We start from the raw sequence: 12455 nt of genomic DNA, 5'->3' as shown, positions 1-12455 counted from the left end.
ATACGCTCTGTAGCACTGCAAAGTATAACATATATTGTATGTGTACAATAAATGTTCAAAAATACAATGCATCAATGTACCATTTGCCTTCAAGTTTATTATGAAGTTCAAGTTTACTGAAGTTTATTATGAGCATATGTACAACAGGGATCAACTAACACACCCGCAGTCGAGGTGGCTGTTAGAGGTGTGCTGGCTGCCTCAGTGTAAGAAAAAGAAATTGGGTAAATGTCGACACCAGTGCCACTGCTTCTTGCCTCTGACCTGCACGTGCCTCTGCGGCATCTTTGTGCACAAGTGTGCTGGCGTGGTGAGGCGTAGGAGTCATCCGAGAGAAAGAGTATTGTTTACATGGAGGAGTGGCTGTTCACATTGCCTGTCACTTTCCCTCAAATGTTTCCTTGGCAACTAGGGTGACACACCCGCAGTCAAGGTGGCTGTTTGAGGTGTACTGGCTGCCTAAACGAAATAAAAAGAAATTAGATGAATGTCGATACCAGTGCTATTGCTTATTGCCTCTTACCTGCATTTGCCTCCACGGCCTCTTGGTTTGCGGAGTCTGTATGAGGGAGCTGCTGTGGCTAGGCGTAGGCATTGTCTAAGCAAAAAGAAAAGGCCATTTAAATGGGGAATTATGGAAATAAATGCAGTTATGTCTGCTTCTTGCACTCTTCTTGCCTAAAAGTTTTCAAACATAGTGTCCAGAACACACCAGCACTTTGACTGCTTCTGCTTTTTACCTGCAGGTGTTGTTGCGAGATCCTTAGTATGGCTGTGTGCAGCATTGTAACACTTGGTGGAGGCATTTGAAGTGGTAGCCAAAAATATAAAGAATCATCCTTGTCTGCACGAATGCTTTCAATTTCTAAATGCAGTGGTAACTATCACTATTGGTGCAAGGCCCCCCCCACATCTATGCAGCAAGTGCCATAGCTCGAAACTGAATTGTTCCTTTATGTTTCACAAGGCATCTGATATGTCCACATTAAATGTGATGTGTTTGTTTTTATTTATCCCAGTGTGGAGAGAGCATCATTAAATGGCTGAAGTACTATAGCGCCAAACAGACGACACAAGAAGAGACACGGACGAGCGCTTATGTCCGTGTCTCTTCTTCTTGTGTCGTCTGTTTGGCGCTATAGTACTTCAGTAATATGCACCAACTAGCCCAACAAAAAGTTCTGCTGAAATATCATTAAATGTTTTGTTTATTTTTGCGTGTCTTGTTTTTTGGTTTATTTCTGAATTTATCATGATGCTAAAGTGACTTATGTAATGACAATCGGCTTTTGTTTTGCAGAAAAACAACGCAATTTCTGACCCATTGTTTGGCATCCCCTCACTCCTATAATTTTGCAGAGTATTCTACCTATATTGACTTGCTTGACCTCCACTAAAGAGTCTTGCATTTTCAAATACGACTCTTTCCTCAAAATCATTCGACACTTCTCATAATTTCTGTACCTTGGGCTTCTGATACTCTGCATTCACTATTTTTGCTTGTTTCTGACTAGAAATGTCTTCTTTAATTTAGAGCTTAAATTTTACCTTTGGAACACACGGAAGGGCTTGCCATTGCATATCTGCATAAAAGGGAAACATGTTTCATTAAACATTTGCAAAATCCCATTGAAGATTGATGAATGCAGCTTGCAGTGTGATATGACTGAATGAGCCATAAAAGTAACTCATCTCACTTGGTAAATGAAAGCACATATTAGTGTGATGCACAAGATACGTTACACTAACGTGGTGGGTTCTCTTGCTTATAAAGCAATATAATCGGTGCGCGAGAAAAAAATTATTTTTGCATAACCCTTGTACACACTGACTTAAGGAAAATGAGCTGGAGCTGTCCACATGATGTACTTATTTTACCTGCGAGTATTGTCAACAAAAATGTGTCCCAGCTGCTTAGTGGTATTCCGGATTATGTCAGTATTGCATATGTGCCTGTTGTCGAAAATAATTGAATTTTGAAAGTGCTCGCAGGGATCTGATGTGCATATCTGCAATTTATGGGTACATGTAAAAGACTCAGCATCAAGTGCAAGTGAACGGTCCCACAGGCCCGGAGTCGATCATGCAAATAGATTCGCTGAACAAATTTGTGAGCAGAAAAGATATGCCACATGAAATGGCATGCAAGGAAGTGTTGAAAATATTGCACAGTTAATAAAACGCCTAAGCTATTAATATGTGGCTTGATGCACTCGTTATGCAAAACGGAGGTGAGGCGTGCAGACAGGAAACAAGAGTAGAGTATTTACAAGCAAACAACACGCGCGCCGCCCACTTCTCTACTCTTGTGTCCTGTCTGCACGCCTCACCTCTGTTTTGCATAATGAATCCTTATGAACTAGCTCAGCTTTCTGTCGTTCTAAGTCTCGATGCACTCTATTTCGTCCGCATTAGGCACTCGCCTCTTGATTACTTCGTGGCACAGAAATACTCGGTCATCAGGCTGTTTTTCTGCTGTGGCCTTTGTAGAAGCATGATTGTTCGAAGTGCAACAATTAAACAGATTCTTTGAGTTGCTTGTGGCTTCGCCAGTACAATTCCGGTGCGCTGGTCCGCCTGTCCAGCAATTTCCTACTGAAGGGAAACCTGCAAATAAAAACACCGCTCCGCATGCAGAAAAATGCTCTACTGTGACGCTTCTCGAACGATTGTGATGTACCACAAGAGCTGCCTACTCGCGTGATATTCTCAACAAGGAGATAAATTCATTTACTTACATGTGAAGGTATATGCCAGACCACTTCGGGGCTTCGGTGGCACATAAGGCACGAGTGTGTCATAGCGTCCGATGTCGACGCGCGATCGCATGTCAAACGAAACTACTGCGCATCCAAAAAACAGATTCGAAACCGAAATTCGCGTCATCCTTTATTGCATGAATGCGTACATCGTGATTTACATAAGTCACGGACTTAGCGATCGCTTTCTGTAAACTTAATATTAACGTACCACCTTCATAAAGCCATCAGGTATGCGTTTTTAGGTGACAAAGCATAAGGTGACCTGTACTTGTTCTCAGCTCTTTCAATAGTAATTGCGCTGGCCACATTGACCAGTAGCAACAGGGCGGCGCCCTAGAGGTTCCCACTTTTCCGGCCCAGCTTTTCCTCTAGAGTTGTTCTACTAACTCTATGGCTGAACCCTTTAGATCGGGCGGCGTCTCACGCCACCTAGCTGTGACTATACAGTGTATTCTAGAGACCGTAGTAATACTGTCTGCGAGAACTGTACAAGAAATAGTCAACACATCGCCGCTTGAGTAAATCGCCTCCATGGGGCCTTGCGCGCGATGGAAGACACTTCCACCCTTGCATATGCGAGACCGGGCCATCATCCTGGGCTCATCTTCGCACGCTTTCACTCGCGCCCACAGCATACGGCGCACGACCAAGATGTTATCGCGGACTTTATACGGAACATCACGGCGAGGCCGACGGCGACGGTGAAGTTCGTATGGAGTGTCCATATAGTTTCTAACCCAATAAAATATTTTTCTTTCAATTGCACAGTGAAATGCTTGCTTTCTGCCTGATAGCCCCGTGCCAAAACTGAGCCATACAGCCGTCTCGGAAGTCAAAAAGAGAAACTTAACTGTATACGTGTTGTGTCTTGCGCTCGCCTGTCGTTATATGCGATCGATATCACCGAATGCGAGAACATGTGGCTTTGTTGCTCCGGCCGCTTCGCAGGCAGTGCATCATGCAAGGAGCAAATTCACACTTTTCTGCGGATAATCTAATTTCAAAACACCCGCTTCAACACAACGCAACACAAAAGGTCACGTGATTTTTGGATAGGCTACGCGCTTTTTTTAGTGTGAGTGTGTGTATTTCTTTTTGACTATATTTTACTTGCTTTAGCTGCTCACTGTCGTAGACTGTAATAATTATGGTAATTATAAACTGTTGCCCACTAGGCATAGAGTTTCTCAGTAGTGAGAAACTCTATGCCACTGGGTATCTCCGATTTGTCGTCCCAGATTGCTCAGGATTGTATGGACCATAGAGTTTTCTACATTCTTGTAGGAAACTCTATGGTATGGACCGTGTTATAGTGAGAAACTCTATGGTAATTGTTCGTTGGCAAAAGCACTCTCCTGGACGACAAATCGAAGACACCAAGTGTTTCTTCGGATATATTTTGATTTATTATTTGCTGTTTATCACACCTACTGGTCATTAAAATAAACCCTTATAAGTTTTTATTTTATTTTGCTGTTTGTTGTTTGATGCGCTAAGCATCTACGCGCTAAGGTTGATTGTGACGCCTGCGGCGCGGCCCGGAACTAACACCCGGCGATTGCGAGCAGACGCGCGGCAATTGTGTTTCTGTGTTTGTGCGGCGATTTATAAATACATAACGACATTAGGTGTTTAGTGTCTGAGCACTGAGACTAATCTTCTTCAGTTTGTGTGTAGTAAATGTCGTGATTGTGTGATGCTGGTGCGATGAGTAAAGAGATAAAAGCGATCGATGGTAGTACGGTGCATCGGATATGCTCCGGGCAAGTAGTTCTGAGCTTGGCCGTAGCTGTAAAAGAGTTGGTCGAAAACAGCATTGACGCAGGAGCAAGTAACATCAGTAAGCGCGGACATGGTAGCTGTAAGAAGAAGGCGTTAAAACTGCGGTCATTCTTTTCACATCCACAGGTGTCAAACTGAAAGACCATGGCAGCAAACTTGTTGAAGTCGTCGACGATGGGGAGGGAGTCGACGAGTCGAATTTCGCCGCTCTCAGTAAGTTTCAAGTAAGCGCGATCATGCTACACAGCACGTAGCAAACGATAAGTCTTGTAAATGTACGTTATTCCCTGTCCTTTGGTGTGTTGAAATTGCCTTTGACATGATATCTGACTTACAAGACCAGTGGGCAGCACTCTGCCCGCGTAAATCAGCGGCGCAATATATTACTTAGTACATCAAAAACATCTTCCGCGATCCTAGTACGTTCTAATGGCAGCCACTATGCTCTGACAGCGCCGGCGACTTTTGCGATAACCATCGTCTAGCGGAAGCGGTGCGCTCTAGAGCAAGGACTGCCGAAGAGTTTTGAGCACAAAGCATGTGATATAGAAACCCGCAACTGTCTCTGAACACCGTGGCTCCTTGCCTTGCAACCAGACACACACGACTGTCCAAACTGTCAAATTAACTTGCATTGTGATCACGTTTTCTCCTTGTACTCGACTGCAGCCCTAAAGTACCACACGTCAAAGCTGCGCCAATTTTCTGACCTCGAAGACATGGCAACCTTTGGCTTCCGAGGGGAGGCACTGAGTTCCCTCTGTGCACTTTGGTGAGTTTAACGAGGGCTTGTGATAAGATCAAGTGTGACTCCTTATGTTATTGTGAGGTTTGTAACCGTGACGTTGTGAAAGATCCCAACTGCTTTCAGGTTTCTTTATTGTTTTGTTCTTAAAGTACATCTGACTAAGGAAATAAAGCTTGCGGAAATTACTTATTACCCGGCCTCACACGAAGATAAAAAAGAATTCAACAAGGTTGGATGAATTTAATGCACTGAAACAGTTAAATAGATAAAAAATTGTGGTGCAGTGATTCAAAGATACAAGTGATAATAAGTGAAATACAGTAAAAAGAAAAGAGTGAAATCAAAGACAACGTGTGATAAGTTTAGCATACAACTCCTTACATGACTATTGCCAACACCTTTTTTGTACCTGTTCTCTGGACCACTTTGTAATGATGACTGAAGCACTTTTCTTCTGCTTGAAAAGTAGGCACTGAAATTTGACACAGAAGTAAGAACAGCTTAGACTCAAATACAAACTAGGTAACTCAATTTACGAGAGATTGGCTTATGAACATGAATTGCACTCTCTAGAAGGGAAGAAAGGGGGTTAACCGAGGGGCTCGATTTTTATTAGTCATATCATAAGAAGCTAACAAACATAAGAAGCTCTAGAAGGGTGTGAAAGTGATTTATGTGCAGTGCATGTCATGGCTGCAACCAGGAGGAAGGAAAAAGACTAGGAGGGAGAATCATGTGGCAGTCTTGAAACCTAGTCATAAAATACATGAAAGGCTCATGGGAAATGGGCTGTCACCATAGGATATGCATGCGGTAACTAGCCATCGAGTGCGCTACAGGAGAGAGTAAATCAGAGAGTGGATGGCAAGGGTCGATCAAAGAATCTCTTGAAAGATCTGGCAACCATGGATGGCCCTACTTTCCAGGAGTTAATGTTCTTGCTGGGAATTGAAGTGCGAGGAGTGTGACAGGTGTCTTCTTTGTCGTCCTTTGTTCCAGTGATGTCACAATTGCAACCCGTCACAAGGATGCTGCACAAGCAACACTGCTCAAATACGACCACCATGGTGCTATCACTTCCAAGTCACCCTGCGCCAGGGATGTAAGTGTTATCCTAGTAGATCATTCAGCACACAGTCATAGCATTACTCTAGTACTGGTTTCTGAAGTTATCTGACTGTTGTAGTCTCATTGTGTTGGGCTTAGAATTTGCTTTTCATTTTACTGTTATTTCATCAGTATGTCACGACGCTAAGTTGATTACAGAATATTTGAGATTCATGTGGACCCAGGCAGGCAGTGTGTCGCATCTATTCTGCAGGATATTGAAAGAAGGGTTTAGATTTCCATACTACACAGAAGTGGGAATTGCCTCCTGTGTCTAGAAGACAAATCACACTCGTCACCGCTGAACGGATACAGTGTGCCTTAGTCAGAGGTCTAACTTGGCTTGTGTCTAGTAGGTGGCCACCAGTTACCATCTGTGCCACATTTGAAAGCTACCTTTGCAACATCTAAATTCTGCTGATAGCTTTTGGCTGTGAAGAAGTGTAATCTGACACCACATCTCGCCATTGGGGATGCCGGCATCAAGACACCCTACAGTGAGACGCACACCCTGGTGCCAACTGCCTTGCTATACACATCATGGAGCAAGGGTGCTTGTGGAACATCTGTTCATGTAGATACAGTTCATAGCACATGATGGCAGCTTGCATAGAAGCTTTGTGTACTGATAATATTCCCTCATTACAGTTACCCCATGCTGCCTCTAGTCAAAAGCGCGCCGGAATACCCTATATCCCGTCCACGAGTGAAGCTCTAAGCCGTATTCTGCGTTCATACAATGTTCAAGTGGCACTCATTCCAAACCAGAAACTACGGCAATCACTCGTCAATGTTAAGGACAAATTACCAAAAGAGAAATTCCCAGGTGTTGTGTACGTTGTTCCATGCGCGTATTGCGACTACGTGTACATTGGCCAAACTGGTGACTTTGAAAGGCATCTTAAACAGCACAATTATGACGTCAAAAAAGAAAATGTTAAATCCAGTGCCTTGGCTGAGCATGCCACTTCAAGCGGCCACGCAATCGACTGGGGGCAGGCACGTGTCCTTGCCAGGGAAAAAGGGCTATCTCGACGCCTTTATCTTGAGTCCCTCATGATCCAGACTACGCCACACACTCTGAACAGGAGCGATGGCAATCTGCCGTCAGTGTATGCGCGCTGCCTGCGTCACGTGTTCTAGACTATTTAAGCGAGCTGCTCGAGCACCTTTGTTTATTTTACCTGTGAACAAGGCTCCCGTGTGGGAGCCAAAACGTCTTCTTCTCTTTTAAATCTTTATTTGGTCGGCGAAGTGCCCCGCGTTTTTGTTTACCCCTTTTAACCATATTCCCAAATTATTAAAAAGTGGAAACGTCCCAAATTTGATTACAATGTTGTTAGATCTTAATGACTACTATGTTCGCTATGCGAGTAAGGCACGATGGAAAATCGGGCAAGTTGGTATAGCTTCATGATTGCAACATCGTGACTGGTCTCAAACTCAGAAAAGGAGGGGACACCACATGAGAAAGGGGGGGGGGGGATCATCAAATTTTCAGGCATTAAAGTATGTATATACTGTACCAACATGATTTTATTTTCCAAACAAGCCCACAACAAGACTTTGGTTGGTATTGTGCGCAAAATGTATGTGATAAGTGCAGTTTTTTTAAAACTTGTGGAGCATTTGTGGCCATGTTTGATAGACGTTCACGAAACTGCGCCGGAATGGAGAAGGTTTCTGGCTTGCTGTGGCAATAGCAAGCTGACATAAGCTCTCCAAACGATAAAGCCTGTTTGAATATACACATGAGCATATACTGATTCTTATTCAAGGTTGTGGTAGTATTACTGTATGTAGAGTAAATATTTTCAAAAATGTGTGCCTAGTGATTGCTCTCAAATGTTTATTTAAAAAAGAAATTGCATGTATGTGAGGAGATATTGGCACCTTGTAGAGGTGCTGGCTGCTCCTCTGATGTGCATTAAAAAGATGAACACTTAGGATAAAAAAGCCATAGCAACACAATATCACTCAAAAATGAGTTCCTGCAAGTATTTCACAAGTAGTGACACAAAAACTACTAGTTCACAATCTAAGTTCATAAGCTAGAACATATGGTTGAAGAAAAATCTGACAGATGCTGGTGCCTGGTGTCCACAAATTATATTTTTAGTCGGGAGCCGCTCAATCAGGCAAAAGCCTCATTCCACCGACTCCACTGCTCGTGCACCGTCAGCGTGCTGGGCATGTCCTTGTTGTCTTTTGTGACCGGACGCTTGTGGCACGTAGTAGCGTGCTACAAACACAAGTTCAATTCGACTTGTGTTTAAAAAAACATGTTAATGTGCTGCTATAAGGTGAGATTTTAGCTGCTCCAAAATCTGCAACATTGTGGCTGGGACCAATCACATCACTGCATGTGGACAATTTTCTGATTGTTTAAAATTGCAATGATTCAGGCACATTAATGCATTCTTGACAGGATTTGAAAGTTTTGTGCTGACCTTCACCTATGTATTGCCATCCCAGGGTGCTGTGTAATTTTTAAACTTCAACATTATATTCAAGAATGCTCATACTTGTTGGTATATTTAACTACAAACTCGAAAAGACTTGCTACTTAGTGGTTTGCTTGTTCCACAATTGTAAAAAGGATCATAGCATCTTTCTGCTTAAAATGTCACTTGAGGAAGTTGTGTGGCCACACTATCCAGGCTAACGTCACAGAACAAACTTAGAGGCTGCAGTCAGTCTGCTTCATGCAATTGGGGCTAACAGCAGTTGCGGTTAAAGCCTCTCCATTCATGCCCCACCACATCTCTTGCTAAACAGTGCCAACCTGTGATTTGACGCACCATTCCTTGAGTCATCTCTAACACCAGTTGTGCTTCCTGAAATTCAGTTGTCACTGCTGCTGCACATTTGCACCTCTACACAGCAGTAGCAGGTGGTAGACAATGTCTCTTCCGCTTGGATTAAGTAGCTGCAACCATGTAAATTCTACTTTACATAGGAAGCTGAAGTGATGAGTGAGAGAGGAGTGTAGAGGAGGAGGATCAGTTAGCAGTACCTAACCTGGTTGGCAGAAACTTTCATAGAGGGGCTTTAATTGCAGAGACCCTCCTGAAGAAATTCAAAGGGTGTGCATGAACAGCAGGGAATGGAAAAGCCTGGAGTCATTCCCTACTTGTGCATATTGCCACATAAAGTTGTGAACAGAGGGTGTCATGTCAGTGTCTTTTTGCACAGTGTGTACTTGCGCTGTTGCGCTTTTGAATTTTTTGTGGTAGTGAGCCTAGAAGTGGTTTTGGCAACAAGCATGCACCAATAAACCGTTCTATTGTAGCGAGGCACCACAGTGAGTCTGCACAACTTGTTCACCACCCTGCCTGTCCGGCACCGGGAGTTTGTGGCCAACCTGAAGCGGGAATTCGGCAAGATGGTCACCCTGCTGACAGGCTATTGCCTCGTTGTCACTAAGGTCAACATATCGTGTGTCAACTTCACCGAAGGAGGGTAAGATACACTCATGGCGATGGGCAGTGCTTCTTTGAAAGCTCTTGTTCTTTGACGAGATGGCATAGTTTCCTTTACATTACTCTGAATGGGAGACACACTTGTATGCGTGGGATCCCACGCATACAAAAGCACCATTGTAAATTGTTTAATGGTGAAGGAGATTGAGGTAAACGGGAGGAACGAGGTGCATGTGGAAGGACAACGAATAAATGTGCCTGACAAGTGAGTGAAGCATACCTACAACTGTGTTCTTACTCTCTGTGCTTTCAGCTACTTTGTATAAACTAGAAGACATGATGTACTTTGATCATTGAGAGACAGTTCCTTTTACGTGACAGGAGCTCTCACAGCTTGTTCAGCTGTGCAGCACCGAATGGCATACAGATGACTCCTTTGTCGAACACCCTCTTTTGTCTGTCAATAAATATTCAAGGACATCTTGTAAAGCCTAACCCATAGCCACAATTCTGAACAGAGGCTGAGATTAATTCTTCTGGTGGGACCAGTCGATGGTTGCGGATGATAGTGACGCATCATTAGAACTTCGTCTGGGCAGGTGTGTTTCCAAGAAAATCAAAAAATTGCCCTGGCTCTTCACATGTGCCTTGCCAGGAAGTCCTTAGATTGCTTAGGTGAGAAGCTTAGCAGTATGGATGAAGATGACATTTTTATCAGGAATCCCTTTGTAGGGTCTTTTGTGAGAACAGACTTGGAGGCATTGATACATGAAAGAGAGCTTGAGAAGCTTGGTGTTGCATGACTGGGCTTGGTGTCAGAGCAAGGGTGGTTCCTTCACTTGCATATGCTTGTAATAAACATTGGAGCCAGTGCTGTTGTGGGAGCTTGTGGGATGCAGCCACTAATGTTCGTAGGTTTGGTATCTGTAACTGAACATATGCATGCATTCCACTCTGTCACTAAGTCATTTTGGAGAGACGTGGGAAAGTACTCACATCTAGTGAAGGGCATGCGTAAGCAAGCCATTACCATCAGCCTGAAAGCAGCATTCATCCATCATTTATTCTTTCTTTCTTTCTTTCTTTCTTTCTTTCTTTCTTTCTTTCTTTCTTTCTTTCTTTCTTTCTTTCTTTCTTTCTTTCTTTCTTTCTTTCTTTCTTTCTTTCTTTCTTTCTTTCTTTCTTTACTTCCTTCCTTGAAAGGCTTTCTGTGGTATTATACACACTATATAAGGAGGGGGGTGAAGGGGTGCACTTACATCATTTACATGATACAGTAGAGTCAATCACTTATACGAAGTATAATGGGCAAACTTTTCAGAGGAAAGAAAACAATCAAGAACAGCAGGGTTAAGGTAACCAAATATGTTGGTTTAAAACATGAACCACTGAAACCAGATGGGAAGGAATATTGCAGTGCCATATACAGGGTGTTTCACATAACTTGTGCCAAGGATTTCAAAAAAGTGGTTAGCCACAGCTGAATGAAACCAATGACATAGGGTTTGCCATCATGTGGCACTCATTAGAGTATTCTTTTTGTTTCCTGCTTAAATAGGTAATTAACTAAGAATAATTATGCAAGAGCTTTAATAATTTCTTTAGGGCCACGGGGATTTCATTGCGTAATAGAAGGGGTTCAGAAACGATCGATCCAATTTTTTGTGGCAACGTACATGCTGCGTGGTGATTTTTTTGGCATTAAGGAAAACCCACGAAATAAGAAATAAAACCACATGACTGCACTCATGCGTTACTGTATTGCAGTGCACACCATGTGAAAGAACCATGCGCACAGACTAGGGCGAAGTGAGTGGCTGTGGCTCTAGGCATCAGCTTCACAATGTGTCAGCACCTTTGGCGGTGGCACATGAAAAGGAAGCGTTGTCGTCCCTGATAAGTGATAAGCATGACACACACGGTTGAGAGTGCTGCAATACAATAACGCATGAGCGCAATCATGTGGTTTTACTTTATATTTTGCGGCCTTTCCTTAAATGCCGAAAAATATCGCCAAGCAGCATGTATGTTGCCACAAAACATTGAATCAGTAATTTCTGAACCCCCTCTACAACACGACGAAATGCACTTGGCCCTAAAGTGAATATAAAAAATATTTCATGATTCATCTTAGTTACTGAACTGATTAAGCAGAATATAAAAAATACTCTAGGGAGCGCCACATGACAGCAAACATATGCCGTTGGTTTCATTCAGCTGCAGTTAATCACTTTTTTTTTAAATCCTTGGTGCAAGCTACGTGAAACACCCTGTATACACAGTGCAGCACGATGCACAATTCAACAACAGTTGGTTCGGAAAAAATAGAGGGAAAAAGAAGCACAAGAGCAATCAAAAAGCAAATAGGGCAACCTTCAGCTTGTAATTAAATTGTGCTAATATAAATGTTGCAACTTTACTGGGTCATATTCAATGATAATTAATTCTGGCAATTTATTTCATTCCGCTATGGCGATAGGCAAAAACATGTTGTTGTGGTAAGTCACTTGTTCTGCATTATCTTGGTACCTGATTGGAAAAACTTTATTTTTTGGTCACTTTCGGCACTCTAAATGGCCTGTCTTTACATATTAACCCAGTGTGCAGTTTACAATCTATGGACTTGAACTATAT

At 42.9% G+C, this 12455-nt stretch overlaps 1 protein-coding gene and 1 long non-coding RNA gene across 3 annotated transcripts in view; one reads left to right on the top strand and one right to left on the bottom strand.

Annotated features, from left to right (window-relative positions):
- Window positions 1-531: 531 nt before the first annotated feature.
- Window positions 532-2822, bottom strand: LOC139048598 (uncharacterized). Its single transcript, XR_011507793.1, has 3 exons — window positions 2424-2822; window positions 1549-1583; window positions 532-598 (listed from the first exon to the last, which is right to left on the bottom strand). It is a non-coding gene; the product is annotated as an uncharacterized lncRNA (long non-coding RNA).
- Window positions 2823-4319: 1497 nt separating this feature from the next.
- Window positions 4320-12455, top strand: part of Pms2 (mismatch repair endonuclease PMS2) — a 31330-nt gene continuing 23194 nt past the window's right edge. For both annotated transcript variants that reach the window (XM_065452646.1, XM_065452645.1), the window contains exons 1-5: window positions 4320-4602; window positions 4671-4757; window positions 5214-5316; window positions 6292-6394; window positions 9692-9861. In XM_065452646.1, coding sequence (XP_065308718.1) covers window positions 4470-4602; window positions 4671-4757; window positions 5214-5316; window positions 6292-6394; window positions 9692-9861 — 596 coding nt within the window. In that variant the 5' untranslated portion in view covers window positions 4320-4469. The remainder of the gene's footprint in view (window positions 4603-4670; window positions 4758-5213; window positions 5317-6291; window positions 6395-9691; window positions 9862-12455) is intronic.

Source organism: Dermacentor albipictus, chromosome 8, assembly GCF_038994185.2.
Source record: "Dermacentor albipictus isolate Rhodes 1998 colony chromosome 8, USDA_Dalb.pri_finalv2, whole genome shotgun sequence".
NCBI classification, from domain to species: domain Eukaryota; kingdom Metazoa; phylum Arthropoda; class Arachnida; order Ixodida; family Ixodidae; genus Dermacentor; species Dermacentor albipictus.
Note: the sequence above shows the minus strand (reverse complement) of the source record. Positions and strands in the feature narration are given on the sequence as shown.